The sequence below is a fragment of the Xenopus laevis genome, chromosome 2L, assembly GCF_017654675.1.
Source record: "Xenopus laevis strain J_2021 chromosome 2L, Xenopus_laevis_v10.1, whole genome shotgun sequence".
Lineage (NCBI taxonomy): Eukaryota > Metazoa > Chordata > Amphibia > Anura > Pipidae > Xenopus > Xenopus laevis.
In genome coordinates, this window is record NC_054373.1 from 144,713,570 (window position 1) to 144,728,715 (window position 15,146).

The 15,146-nt window shown below is 37.1% G+C and overlaps 1 protein-coding gene across 5 annotated transcripts in view; it reads right to left on the reverse strand.

The window, feature by feature from the left end:
* Positions 1-2,154: 2,154 nt before the first annotated feature.
* rab5b.L (RAB5B, member RAS oncogene family L homeolog) overlaps positions 2,155-15,146 on the reverse strand; it is a 32,880-nt gene continuing 19,888 nt past the window's right edge. For 4 of the 5 annotated variants that reach the window (XM_018244948.2, XM_018244945.2, XM_018244946.2 and 1 more), the window contains exons 3-6: positions 14,275-14,426; positions 12,457-12,579; positions 8,699-8,792; positions 2,155-3,023 (exon numbers count right to left, since the gene is read on the reverse strand). In XM_018244948.2, the coding sequence (XP_018100437.1) occupies positions 2,908-3,023; positions 8,699-8,792; positions 12,457-12,579; positions 14,275-14,426 (485 nt within the window). In that variant the 3' untranslated portion in view covers positions 2,155-2,907. 5 annotated transcript variants of the gene reach the window in all.

Below are 15,146 nucleotides of genomic sequence, written 5' to 3' on the forward strand. Positions count from 1 at the left end.
TAAAGTTAAAGATCACCACAATCCTCTAGAGTGAAATCCCGCCACTCTCTATTCATGTCTATGGAATTTTTAAAAGAGTATTTATCAATGGGTGAAAGTACACCTTTCAAAATCCCATACAAATGAATAGAGTTGTGGAATTTCACTCTAGAGGACTGTGAGGATCTCTAACTTCACTCTTTGATAAATATACCCCTTTGTGGGGATCTTTAAAAGAAAGGCACAATTCCATAGAAAAGACAGGAATCCATAAAGCCACCAACAATTGTAAGAACACTTATCACACACACAGAGGCACATGTCTGCCATGTCTCCTGCTGCATAGGACAGACTAGAGAAAAGGCTTTAGCCAAAATTTGGTACATGGTGGCCCAAAAAGATTCATTGTGATTAGGTAGAATTAAACAGTCAAGCGATTCAGGGTTTGGTGAACAGTCTTGAATGCGCAAAAAGATAATCCGAGAATTGGTGAAATGCATAAAATAAGCAGCAGTTTGGATTGTATAGCTTTATAGTAGAAATTAAAATGCCTCCACTGATATCAGAAGCCTTTTGCTATGAGTAAATGTAATCACATGGTACAAGGGAGAACTATTGGATTGTAGAATGGATTTAAACCTAAATGGAAAGATATTTATCTTCCTATACATGTAAAAGCTCACTGCTTTATGTGCAGTAGAGACATGTAAAGCTTTTTTCCAGTTCAACATCATGCTTCTGTACCATGTAAATTAACCATTTTATTCCTCAGTTGTAGGGACACTTTCACTCCAGCTTTATATACACTAGAGCAGTCCCAAGTAATGTGTCCGTGCCAAAGGACAGTCAAGGCTTTCAAACAAAAATAATTCTTTAGCGTTAGAACCGGGTGTCAAAACTGCAGTCCTCTATCTGAAGGCTAGAGAGTTATAGGTAAAGTTGGAAGGCCACAGGTTGGACATTTCAGTTTTATCATAACATTAAGGAAAAATATTTTTTTTTGCTTAAAGAAAAAGGCATAAGATATACTCGCACCTATAAAGCACTGGCAGCGCTGGATTTTTCTCGTAAAAGTGCTGTTAATTTTATGGATTATGTTAAAACACAGTCATTATTACTGAAAGAAATCCCTCCAAAACATGGCTGGACTTGCTTAAAGGACATGTAAACCCCCCAACAGAAATTTAATCAGTGAACAGTCGCTTTGAAATCTTTAGATAGCTGACACTCTGGTTGTTAAAAGGTAGTAAGGCTACAACATTCCCTTAATCACTTAGAAATCTTTCTCCTCCTCTAACCCACTCTGCCTCCCTCAGGATTTTACTTTTGCAGTTGGCTAATGAGCATGCTCAGTTCTTCTCAGCTCAGATTACTACACACACCCTCCAGTCTAACAACCAATGAAGAGGCGGCATTGCTGGTTCCCATAGAAACTCTAGCTGCCTGATCCTATTTTTTCTCCTAACCACCTCTCCTGAGCTCAGCTTAACCATTAAGAGTCCTCAGTGCAGCAGAACTTTTTATCAAAGTATGTTGTGCCTGTATAAACCTGCATTCTGCATTGCATGAACTTTACAGCATACATGTCCTGTTTGCACAAGTCAATGTTACCAATGTAAATGGCCACCGGGTGAAAGTTACTATTTGTTTTAGGAAAATATGATGGTGCTGGCAAAGGGAGGGTATATGCAGTACAAATTATGTGGCTTGGGTGGGGAAGATATGCCCATCTTATATACATGGGAGGAACATGTAGGCTTTACATCTCCTTTAATTGCAAGAAAGTTGTGCCTGGATGTGCTTGGTGGTCGATGGGGATCAACAAAATTACAAATAGTAAAATGTAGGGGGTAATTTTATGTGAAGAATCTAGTGCTGCTTTTATTTTACTGTCACTATAAATAAACATGCCATTTACACTGGGGAGACCCAAGCTTGGAGTGTACTTAGAAGCATTAATATACTGCATCTTTCTGATTATGTATTTTTTTTTTCAGAAGGTCCCACAAACAACTCATGTGCTTTACAGAACAAAACAAAAGCTATCCCCTTATTATTGACAAAGGGACTGGAGCCTGGAGAAGCACCGCCACAACAAATTCCCTCCAGTGACAAGTGGCTCACCCTCTGCACTGTTCAACATGATGGCAGTGGTTTACTTAAAATTCTTCCAACTAAATTCACAATGTTTATTCAATTGCTCTTGATGTTTTTCGGCCAAAGTGGTAAAAGTTCATAGTCAATGGATGATTTACCAGAAACAGCAGTCAAAGTCCAGACACACAAATAACAGACATTGCGTAGCTGTGCCGCAAAAAAGTAAAAGTATATACATATAGTATATATGTTTACACTTGGTATTTTGGGTCTCAAAGCACAAAGCTCCGTTTATGACTGAAGATCTTGTGGACAGGTAAAATTGGTGGGTCCTGCAAAATAAGAAGAAATGGAGGAAAAGCAGAAAAAAATGTAACAAAAAAAACCGAAGACTAAAATCAAAACAAAGATCAATACTAAAGTCACTATATGCATCTATAGTTAAGTGAGTAGTAAGTGTTTGCCGCTTTGTATTTTTCTCCTTTTGGCTCTTTTCTGGAGGCGTAGTCAACAGATGATCCTTTGCTTGGTAACCAAGAGTAGTCTGTGTGTTTTTTTGGAAGCGTTTGTTTTTATTTGAAACAAAACAACATACCCAATAGTGCAGTTAGCAGGGAGCTCTCAGAGGGAGGTGGTTGGTTAGGTTTCAAGCACATTGGCTTGTTGTGTGCTGTTATCCGATGGTGAGTAGGAAAGCAAGAGTGCAGAAGTGTTAAGTCCTGGCAAGAGTGAGGTGCTGAAAAGGAGCTTAGTAGTATTCTGGTGCATATAAGGGCAGGTGTAGGAATAGAGGTTTTAATCTTATCTTGGTTCCCTTGCTCTTTAATTCTATCAGTTGCTGCAGCACTGGCTCTTGTTCTGCTGGGTCTGCTCATGAAGATCCACACCCCTGCTCCTACCAGGTGCACCACTAGTGTTCTGAGGTTCCGTTTTTGGCAGCTTCTTAGCTGTAGAAAGCAAAGAGGAAAACTCAAATCAGACGGATCTTTTCATTTTAATTTAAAGACATAACATAGGATGATGCTTTTTTTGTCCCTGGGACATTTTTTTTTCTCCTACTGCAGTTGAGCTCCCATTCCATGCAGGGATTTCAGCCAGCAAAAGTGACAGGTTATCAATCTGATACAATGTACATATATTAAAACTGCAAACCTGATAGGGTACACTAAACCAGGGCAGTGACACACAGGCCAGAGAAATGAAAATATTAAGTATATTATCCAGTAAATAGGTATAGCATTTCTGAAGAAAAAAAAAAAATCTATAGCAACCGTAACTATCTTCTCTTATCTAAGAGGTGAGTCAGTTCACCACATTATATGAACACCTTTTTTTTTTCAGGTTTGAAATCTTGGATCTGGCTTTTATAAGTGCAATGGCACATGGGGCATTTGGTAGGGCCCTATTTTCTAAATAGCCACCCAATGGACAGTGCCTAAGACAGCAGATTTAGGGCATAGGCACTTTAGCATTTAGAATGCTTCTCTCTGCCTGATAAATAATAAAGTGCAGAGCAAAGTTTGGCTTCAAATTGCCTGCTTTCGTGTTTTTTCAGGCTGATCGCCCCTCCACTTGGCTCTGTGTAGCCATACACAGGCAGAAACTGTTCTTTTAAATGCAGACACAGGAAGTTCTGACTTCTCTTCACCTCATTAATATTAATTAGGCAGAGAGAAGCATTCAAACATTAGTGTGCCCTTAGCAGCCCTCAGGTGCCCCCACCCCAAACTGCCACAGAACACGGGATGGTATAATGCTCTGTATAAATGTAACTCTGGGAGAAAGTCAGAGGAAACTGTCGGCACTGGTGCTCTTTTAGGCCCCCAAAAGAAAATCTCAGACAAGTTTAGGAGGAAATTGCAGACATAGTAGCCAGCTTGGGCAGGGACACACTGCAGAGACATACAGTAGCTTTTAAAACCAAAAAGGGAGGCAACATGTAATTGGGAATTTTAAATAGACACCTAGGAACAAGAACCTCATCAGCACTCAACACTACCCAGATATAGGGAGGATAAAAACTACATAGAAGCCCTTTGCACGTTATTGTTTTAATGCAAATGCGACCGAACAGACAACAGTTTTATGAAACATATCATGGAGTTTGATCAAGGACAATATCTTTATAACAGGTCATTTGGGAATCTGCCGGATTAACAGTCATTACTCATATACTTTGACAATAAGAAGCACCTGAATTATTATCAAATCACTGCACTGTTTTTGAGTAAGGCATATGTGGCCATTTTTGGGATTAGTCTCTAATAAAGATATGACATTTATCAGTGAACAACATAAACAATATATTCTTTCTATGCAAAACATAAATGGAGTTTATACATGGTTCTTCCTGACTGAGTTCATTGTGTAACGCAATACAGCAAATATTGATTTTAGGTAACTTACTGCTTTTCCCCTATATACTTGTGTTTTGACCTGCCACCCCACTCTCTCAATCTAGTCTTTCCTCCACCAATTATTCACATAACTTGCCTCTCTGACTCCCACCTGTCCCCACTACAGTTCGTCTTCATTACTGCTACTAAAATCCTCCTCCTTCCCATTATTAGAAAGAAAAGGCCCCTCATCTGATGAAATCCTTGTCATTTCTCAAACAAAGAATAAATTGTAGCACAATGGAGTTTTTCATGTTTTGTTCTCATAGAACATGGACAATTGCTTAGAATTTAAATTTTCCTTTATTAGAAAAAAGAACGGTATTCCAAGGAATATTCAGAAATGTTATTGTATCCATTCCGTGACTTGGGCTTTTCAATCAACTTTCCAATGAGGTGCTTGGAGTGTTTTTTTTGTCTTGGTGTAGGTTCTGCCACAATACTGACTCATCGGAAGTGGGACCTTCCAGATACACAAGTGCTGATACTATAATCACTGGAAATGCCTTGATTATACAGATTTGACCTCCATTTAATGAATTATGTGACTTAAGAACTGGCTGCGCCAGTAATGATTTAGGAGATGTATACTTATGCAATGGGTTATTTTAGTATTAACAAGTACCACCATATTCCACAGTGATTACGTACACAAATACAACAGTTACTCAAGTAAATAGAACCCTATCCAAATAGAACTCGAAAATATTTTTTATTGCAATTAAATCACCGCAGAGATCTATTTTCATTTTGACATGAAATAATCGAATGCTGTTAATCACTGTTAAAATATTAACACCACTGTGATACAATAGTCTATGACAATAAAACATAAACAAGGTGGTTAATACTTTGTATTCTCATGACTTTTGAAACTAATAATTCCTCTGAAAGACACTACAGGGCACATTTACTTAGGGTCGAATATCGAGGGTTAATTAACCCTCGATATTCGACCAACGAAGTTAAATCGATATTCGAAGTCGAAGGATTTAGCGATATTCGTTCGATCGAACGATTAAATCCTTCAAATCGAACGATTTTAATGCATCGATCAACCGATTTTCCTTCGATCAGAAAGTGGCTAGAAAGCTTATAGGGTAGGTTTTAGGTGGCGAAGTAGGTGGTCAAAGTTTTTTTTAAAGAGACAGTACTTCGACTATCGAATGGTCGAATATTCGAACGATTTTTAGTTTGAATCGTTCGATTCGAAGTCGAAGTCGTAGTCGAAGTAGCCAAAAAAAAAAAGTTAGAAATTCTAAGTATTTTCTATTCCTTCACTCGAGCTAAGTAAATGTGCCCCTACATATATTCTCTTATCAACTTCTTTGTTTCTCTCCGAGTCTGTTATAGAACGGCCAATTCCAAGCAACTTTTCAAAACCAACATTCATTTTTGTAATAGTTTAGAATTATTTGCCTTCTTCTTCTGACTCTTTCAAGCTTTCCAATGAGGGTCAATGACCCAGTCTAAAAACAAATGGTTTGTAAGGCTGCACATTTTTTGTTATTGCTAATTTTTATTATTCAACTTTTTATTCAGGCCCTCCCCTATTCATATTTCAGTCTCTTATTCAAATCAATGCATAGTTGCTAGGGTAATTTGGACCCTAGCAACCAGATTAATGAAACTGCAAACTGGAGAGCTGCTGAATAAAAAGCTAACTAACTCAAAAACCACAAATAATAAAAAATGAAAACCAATTGCAAATTGTCTCAGAATATCACTCTCTACATCATACTAAAAGTTGGTTTAAAGGTGAACAACCCCTTAAACAGTCTTGTTTCCTACTTTAATCTTTTTTTTTTTTTTTTTTTTCAAATATAAAAAACTCAAAGACTACCCCTTGGAGCAAATATTTGACTAAGTCTTGGCACTTCTATACGCACATTCTACAGACATATTTGCAACAGTGCAAAATACCTAAAGCCCAAGATATGACCTACATTGTGCTTTCACAGAGGAAACCAACTAACCAGGTTTTTCCTCCTGTGTTATGGCATGTTGATCTCTCAAACTAATAATTTATGGGCCACATTACACAAATCAACCAGACTGGCTGACCATGTTGTGCATAAATAAAGTCACTTTTCTTTAACAGAAAATAATGCTGAAGGACACAAATAACATACATTTTAGTAACAGTTAAAGTAAGCTGGCTGCTACTCTGTTCCATTACACAGTCTGAATGGGAATGCTGCAGGTAGTTAAGACTGACCTCGACCCTACAATATACCTTTTAGTGTAGTCATAAAAATAGAAATAAAAAGTCAGTTTCCCTTTAAATAACGGGAACTTTATGATTTCACAAACATCATAAAACGAGAACCGCTATGCTGAATGACTGCTGACGGTTCCAAAGATTTACAAAGAGCAATATTAATAAAGAAAGGCGTTACAGAGTGCGATGTGTTGCAAACTGAATGGAAAGAGTTCAAGTTCAAGGTTAGCAAACTCAAGAGACACAAAATTGTTTCTCTGAACTTTGCTCAATTAAAGGTCCATGAACCATTTGCATTATTTGTACTTGATACACAAGAGCATTTCTGGGCATGTGAAATGACACACATAAAAATGAATAAAGCAAAAGATAAGAATGTAGCAGTGTTAAATCCCTAAAAAGAAATGGACAAGGACCCAATGATTAACAGTATTATACCGACAGAAGAACTAGTACTATGGTTGAGGGGCAAAAGCTCTTGCCACTGTCAGGCATTTGTTGGCATTTATAGTAACTAAAATATAAGCCTCATCACATGTGGCATATTAACAGCAGTACATGGGACCAGAAAAGAACTGCTCTCATATTGGACGGCTCTCGTCTTGTAATCAAATGTAAAGACTATACTGGGGAAGGTAAACAAAGGTTAGGGAAACAAAGCATTTAGTTTGATAAGAAGATGATGAGTTCTAGAGAATTAAAGACACTGAAGAAGATAAGCAATCAAAAGGTGGTGGTGAATATGTGTGAGCAGAATAGTCAAGGGAAACGAGAACAAGGAAGGGGCTTGCAAAAAAAGAAAAAAAATTATGAAATAACTGCAAGATGATAAATGGCAAGACAGCAATAGGCAAAGAGTGGGAGAGAGGAAAAGCAGGGGGCAAAGAACGGAAGAAGTGGCAAACAGAAGAGGTAAGGTAATAAAAAGAGGAATGCAGAATGAAAAAGTAAACAAAAAGGGGAGATGGGAAGTAAAGGAATGAGAAAAGTGCTTAAAAGAAGAAAGGGGTGGAATAAGCAGAAATAGAAAAACAGGATAAAGCAGGAGAGGAATGCACAGAGAAATGTAGAATACAATAGTGAAGAGGATCTGTGCACATCTGCCAATGATCCATCAATAATCTGAGATGAAGAATTGGTTTGCACAGACCAATTGCTGTTCAGTTAAAGTCTGAACTATCGAAACTACTAAATTGTAAAACATGCCCAGACTTTTAGAGAGCATGGTCAGAATCAAACAAACTGCTGACCAAATCTGTTAATTCCCTTTTCTACCACAGTATTTGATCATTTTTTCATATTAAAAGGCGGTCACGCTAAACTTTAACGTTCAGAAACCACTGTGCTTGGAACTTTTACAATTTGCTACATTAGTTGATACATTTCTCAGCAGCATCTGTGGGAATATTAGCAACTATTGTATCAATCATAACAGCTGCCTTTAATGACAGGAATCCAGCTCAGCAGAGCTAAAGATAAGAAATATATCCCCTAGCAAATTAGAACAGTTTATAGAGTTAGTGACTCAACCCCCCCCCAGAGCTGCTCCAGGAACATGTGAAGATAAAAAAAATAAATCGAGCCCTTATTAATGTCCTCTATACACAGCTTGTACCTGACCACTATTAATTTGCATTTATTTAATTATTTATGAACAAAATAAAGTATTCAATTAATGAATAAGGAGAAGTTTTACTTTATGGGCTGCTTATACAGTAAAAGGGAAAGAAGAACATGAAATTGTTTTACATGCATTTACATGTGATGTTCACTACAGTATTCAAACTATTTTCAAATTTTCTACTCTGCAGGGCTTTTGTATTATTTTGTATTATTTGTATTAACTAACGAATCAGTCAAAACAACAGACCCAGTTTTGTTAAAAATATTCCAAATATATCACATTTGCAAAAAAAAAATCATCATGTTCCTGATACCTATCAGTTTATATTTATTATTCAAAAAATCTCTTTAACCCCTCAGTTTTTGGGCCACACAGTCTTACCTATTGCAAGAAACAGGTCATTGACATTCATTGCGGTCTTGGCAGAAGTTTCCATAAACAGCAGGCTGTTGTCATCTGCATATGCTTGAGCTTCCTGCAAATCAACAAAGAAACAGAATAAATTCATTAGAATAGAATATAGACAGAAACATAGCCAGATAATCAAAACAAATACGTACTGTCACAGATCATAATTTGCAAATAACACATAACACATACGGTGTAAAAAGTGGAGCAAAGCATTACTGATGAGGTTGCTCATAGCAACTTACCTAACTGGTGTTAGGGTATCTGTCAGGATGCATGATCTTGATTTCTCTAACATACAATGAAACTAATGTCCTGCAATTCAAGTACATTTTACAGTATCTACCCAATGTATTAATCCCTTTACTCTTCATGTGCTTGCAAGGCTTGGTAAAGCCATTTACAGGAAGCACTGATTCCTCATAAATTTACCCAAAGCTACAATATTAGCATTTCAAAACATATATAAAAGTGCACCAAAATCCAGAGATAAATGAAAAGTTCTTCCCTAGACAGTCATGGGACCAATTACCACCCAACTCTGCACCTGACATTTTATTGCTCTTTTTTATTTACCAATTGTTAACAGACAAGGAATTTGGAAGCGCCTAACTCTCAGCAATAGTTGAGTAACAGAATAACCTGTGCAAGTGTTTTATGAAGGGTTTATAGGAAAATAAATCTGAAGATAAGTGACAAATAAGGTCTATTTTCAGTTTAAAATGATCTCTTCAGCAATCACAATTTGAAGCCAGTAAAGTTTTATAGCAAGCAGGGTTTTTATAGCCACCAATAAAAAGCAAGCAAGAACATAAAATGTATATTATTATTATTACCAATATACATAGGGGTGTAAGTGATTGGGTTACTTTTGGATGGCACATAAAGTCAGCATTAAAGTGAAAAGAGTAGCATACTGAACAAAATGCAAGTGGAAAAAAAACTGTAATTCACTAATGGCAAGAGCATACACTAAAACTAAGCCTGAAATAACAATAAAATACACGTGTGTGTAAATATACCAAAACATGTACATGTGTGTCTCTCTCTCCCTCTCTCTGATCTGACACAAAGAGATTAATAGCAACTAACTAGAACCGGATCAGAAGTATGGAGAGTGCTTGAAATCTAATTTATATTAAAAAAAAAAAGAGAATGGCACATGCAAAAAATCTTGACCCTCACCACACCAAGCATTTTCTCCGCTAATGGAAAGAAACCTCCAAAACCACCCATACTGCTCACCTCCAACGTCATGTCATTAGCCTTAATAGGGTTGTTCATCTTTAAATTAACAATTAGTATGATGTAGAGTGATATTCTGAGACAATTTGCAATTGGTCGTTTTTTTATTTGTGATTTTTAAGTTATTTTATTTTTTATTTATTACAAATCTCTCCAGTTTGCAATTTCATCAGTCTGGTTCCTAGGGTCCAAATTACCCTAGCAACCATGCAGGGATTTGAATAAGAGATTGGAATATGAATAGGCATGAACATTAAGATGAGTAATACAAAATCTGTAGGCAAATAATTCAAAAACTATATAATGAACACCAATTGAAAAGTTGCTTTGAACTGGTCATTCTAGAACAGACAAAGTTAATTTAAAGGTGAACCACCCCTTTTAAGTGTTTAGTTGCAGCCATTAGTATGGACAGTTGCACAATTTACGATTTTTGCCAGTCTTTTGAGCTCCAGGGTTGAGGCCAAGGCTTCTTTATTTTACTAGAAGTGTTTTTACTACAGTATATAAGCTGAGGTATAATTACAGAGGAAGCAGACCCCATAGGGGGGTCCTGTGGGTGACAGAGATGCATGCAAAATCGCGGGCCACTTGTGAATTTTCTGTGACACAGATGATCTTTACCTGCTGTTTAAAATTCATTTCAGCTGCTTATATGAACTCTTGTCTGGGAGTTACCAGACAGTCCACCCACAATTTTGGGAACCATAGTTCTAATTAGATCCTTCACACCGGAAGGGTGTTTTCTTAGTTAATCGATTAAACAAGAAATTGTTTGTTGCATGGGAGTAAATAAAGTACACTAATAAAATATACCGAATACAGCTGTAAACATAAACATATTCTTATTTAAACTAAAGAGAAGATAAATAAATCTTGGGTGTGAACTATTTTTTTTTTTTTAATTTGGTGTCAGATCATGTATCAGCAATACAGATTACAAAATAAGAGAACATGATGGCACATATTTTTGGTGGAGAAGCCCTAGTCATTTGTTTCAGTCCTGCAGCTGGCTCTGGCGTGGCACCTATCTGAGGCTTTGCTTAAAGGAACAGTAACACCAATAAGTGAAAGTGCTTTAAAGTAATAAAATATAATGTACTGTTTCCCAGCACTTGGAGCGCCAACATATTGTGCTGCACTAGTAAAACTGGTGTGTTTCCTTTAGAAACACTGCTGTAATTCATATAAACAAGATGCTGTGCAACTATGTGGGCAGCCATTCAAAGTTCAGGTTACATATGCTGAATACTTTTGTTTTTCATTACAGAGCTTATCTGCTAAGTAACCTGTGCCTTTTCTCCTTTTCCAGCCTACACAGCAGCCTATTTATATAAACTATAGTAGTCTTTCATAACTTTTACCAATACAGGGCAACAGTACATTATATTTTGATTACTCTAAAATGATTTTATTTTTTGCTGTTGCTATTCCTTTAATAAAAAGCTGTGAGGGACCGACCCATGTCAAACAATGCCTCAGGAAAATTAAATGTATTTCTGCAAGACAATGTGCCAGTCAACAGATTAGTGAAGTTCCTTAAAGCATGGGAACCATATAGTCATCCTGGAAAACCACTTTCTGCACTCTATTAAACATAAGGTCTGTGTCTCTTACCTTCCATTATTTTTGTTCTCTTCCATATACACTTCTAAAGGGCCTGAGCTCTCTTGCTATGTATTTTATCTCTACAGTTCTCTCTTGTTACACTGTTTTTGGGTTAGTTCTCTGGGAATTTCATTCTATCTTAGAGGGGAATTTTATTTTTTCTCATGGAAGCAATAGGGCAAGCTGATTAAAGGGGATGTAAAGTCAAAAAAAAGTGAAATCAATTTAACAGGTCCACTGCCTAAAATAAACCTATCTTCATTTTGCTTTAATTAAAACATCCATATAGTTTTCATAAAATCTGTGATCTTCTATGCTCCAGCTCCCCTTCATGGACTTCAGCCTGCATGAATTCGTCAACCCAGCCGTCTGGTGACTGCTTTACTTCAAAATGATAAGCGGTTCTTCAGGATAATTTATCTGTTTGTTCCTGACTAAACCTAACCTCTGTGACAACTACACACGCTGCTTCCCTGACACTTCAGAACTCGGAGGAGGGGAGGTTGTTTTGAAGTAAAGCAACCTCCTGCTGGCTGGGTTGAGGAATTCATGCAGGCTGAAGTCCGTGCGCGCGTTCGTGCGGGGAGCTGAAGCGCAGAAAATCCCAAATTTTATGAAAAGGGTACAGAATTTTTCATTGAAGTACATTGAAGATGGTTTATTTTTAGGCTGTGGACCTGTTAAAAGAATTACATTTTTTGACTTTACATCCCCTTTAAGCAGGTACTGTTTGCATTTTATCACCTGCAATTATAACTTATATGAATGAAATTTGGTACCAGTAAATAAAATTAGAGAACACACAATATGAAGTAAGAATGAGATATGGCTTTCTGAAATCCAAAACAAAAATAATGAGAGGCAAAAGCAATACGTACTTCATACTCCACCATCCGTTTACTAGTGAGGTCAGCCTTGTTCCCTGACAAAGCTATCACAATGTTAGGACTGGCTTGCCTCTGTAACTCTTTCACCCATGTCTTGGCTCTGGCAAATGTTTCCTGCAGAATACAAAACAAAACGAATAACCCACTACAAATGTATCCTTGTAGATGTCTTTCAAATTACAAATGCTAAGGAAAGCGTGCATCAGCGGCAATTACAAATTATTATATATACAGTGTTGGGTGCAATCAGGGTCTAGGTGCTCTGCAAATGTTTTGCCAACCAGGCTGGAATGAAAATTTCAGCTCAGCCAGATTTTACTCTGCACCAATGGCTTTAAGGTACATTACTTCTAATAAGTTAAGGGGGCAGATTTATCAAGGTTCAAATTGATAATTTTAAAGTTTTTTTTTATGGTCAAAACTGTCAAATTCGACTAGGGAATTATTCAAATTAGATTCGATTTTTTTAAAAAAAAAATCTTATTAGATTTTCGAGATCTATCATACTCTGGCCCTTTAAAGGGGCTATTCACCTTTGAGATAATTTTTAGTATAATGTAGAGTGATATTCAGGGATTATTTGCAATTGGTTTTAATTTTTGATTACTTGAGATTTGGGTTATTTAGCATCTCTTCAATTTGTATTTTAAGTAATCTGGTAGCTAGGGTCCAAATTACCTTAGCAACCATGCATTGATCTGAATAAGAAACTGGAAAATGAATAGGAGAGATCTGAATAGAAAGACGAGTAATAAAAAGTAGCATTTATAATACATTTGTAGCCTTACAGAGCATTTGCTTTTTAGAAGGGGTCAGCGACGCCCATTTGAAAGCTGCAAATAGTCAGAAGAAAAAGGCAACATAATAAAAGTTACCTTAAAGGTGAACCACCCCTTTAAGAACTCAACTTTGACTATTTGACACCTAAAACCTTTTTTTCGAAGAAAAAAAACATAAATCAAGAATTGAATTTGATTCGAGTTTCGGGTTGATTGCATTCATCAGAGTTTATACAATTCTATTTTTTAAAATAAATTTCGATTGGTCGAATTTCAATTGTATGGGAGTTTAGGGGAGTTTTTAAAAACTCACATGAATTCGAAATGCGACCTTTGATAAATGTGCCTCTAAGTGTTAAATATTTCCATAGCTTTTACGTATCTGTAAATTAAGCAGTTGTATGCTATACTCATAAACTGCATGTACACTGAGGATAAACTACTTTTTATGTATGAATATTAGGGATGCACAGAATCCACTATTTTGGATTCGGCCGAACCCCCGAATCCTTCGCAAAAGATTCGTCCGAATACTGAACCAAATCCAAATTTGCATATGCAAATTAGGGGTGAGAAGTGGAAAATATTTACTTCCTTGTTTTGTGACAAAAAGTCACGTGATTTCCCTCGCCGCCACTAATTTGCATATGTAAATTTGGATTTGGTTCGCCCGGGCAGAAAGATCCGGCCGAATCCTGCTGAAAAAGGCCGAATCCCGAACCAAATCCTGGATTCGGTTTATCCTTAATGAATATCACTATGATATAGAATTACTGTATACTAATTGATATACATTTTTACAATACAGTAATCATGCAAACATTGCAATACATAAAAATGAATATACACAGTAATAAAAATCACGTGGCACATGCTAAGAGACACAGGAGGAAGGAGGTCCCTGCCCCGTAGAGCGTCATACTGGAAAATCCTTTACAGGCCCAGATACTCCCATTTGTTGGAAAGTATGTATCCATTCACCCAATCAGGGTTATAAAAAAAGGCCTTTCCTGAAAACATGGTCTCTTACCTGGTTTGTGATATCATACACCACAATGGCAGCCTGTGCTCCCCTGTAATACATGGGTGCCAAGCTGTGGTATCTCTCTTGTCCTGCTGTATCCCAGATTTCAAATTTTACAGTTGTGTCATCCAGGCAGACAGACTGTGTGAGAAATGCCGCTGTGAAGAAGATCCAAGGAAACAAATCAACAAATCCGTTCTCCAGCCACATGGAGCCCAGCCCTCTGCACTTAATAATGGGAATTTGAACTAAGGAAGCGCACACTATTAAACCCTATGGCTGGTTCACTTTAAATTGCATTCTTATCATGCTGTGGACGGTGATACTAGACTATGAGGTTTTGCGGTATTTTAAAGGAGAAGGAAAGGTTAAAACTAAGTAAGCCTTATCAGAAAGGTCCATCTAAATATACCAGTAAACCCCCAAAGTAATGTTGCTCTGAGTCCCCTGTCAAAAGAAACAGCATTTCTTTCCTTCTATTGTGTACTCATGGGCTTCTGTATCAGACTTCCTGCCTCCAGCTTAAACCTCATTGCCCTGGGCAAGAGCATGCTCAGTTTGCTCCTCTCCCCCCACCCCTCCCTTCTCTACTGTAATCTGAGCCCAGAGCAGGGAGAGACTCAGGCAGGAAGTGATGTCACACCACATTAATACCGCAGCTCCTATTCTAAACAAACAGAGTTTCTAGAGCTTTTTACTCAGGTATGGTAAAACATTCTACAGAATAAATATAGCATTCTAGTTTGCACGATTGCAGCTAATCTATTGGCAATAAAATGGCTCTGTAGCTTTCCTTCTCCTTTAAGTTCACATTTTTGCTCCTTAAAGGGATGGATCACCTTTGTGATATATTTCAGTTTGATGAAGGAAGTGATTAT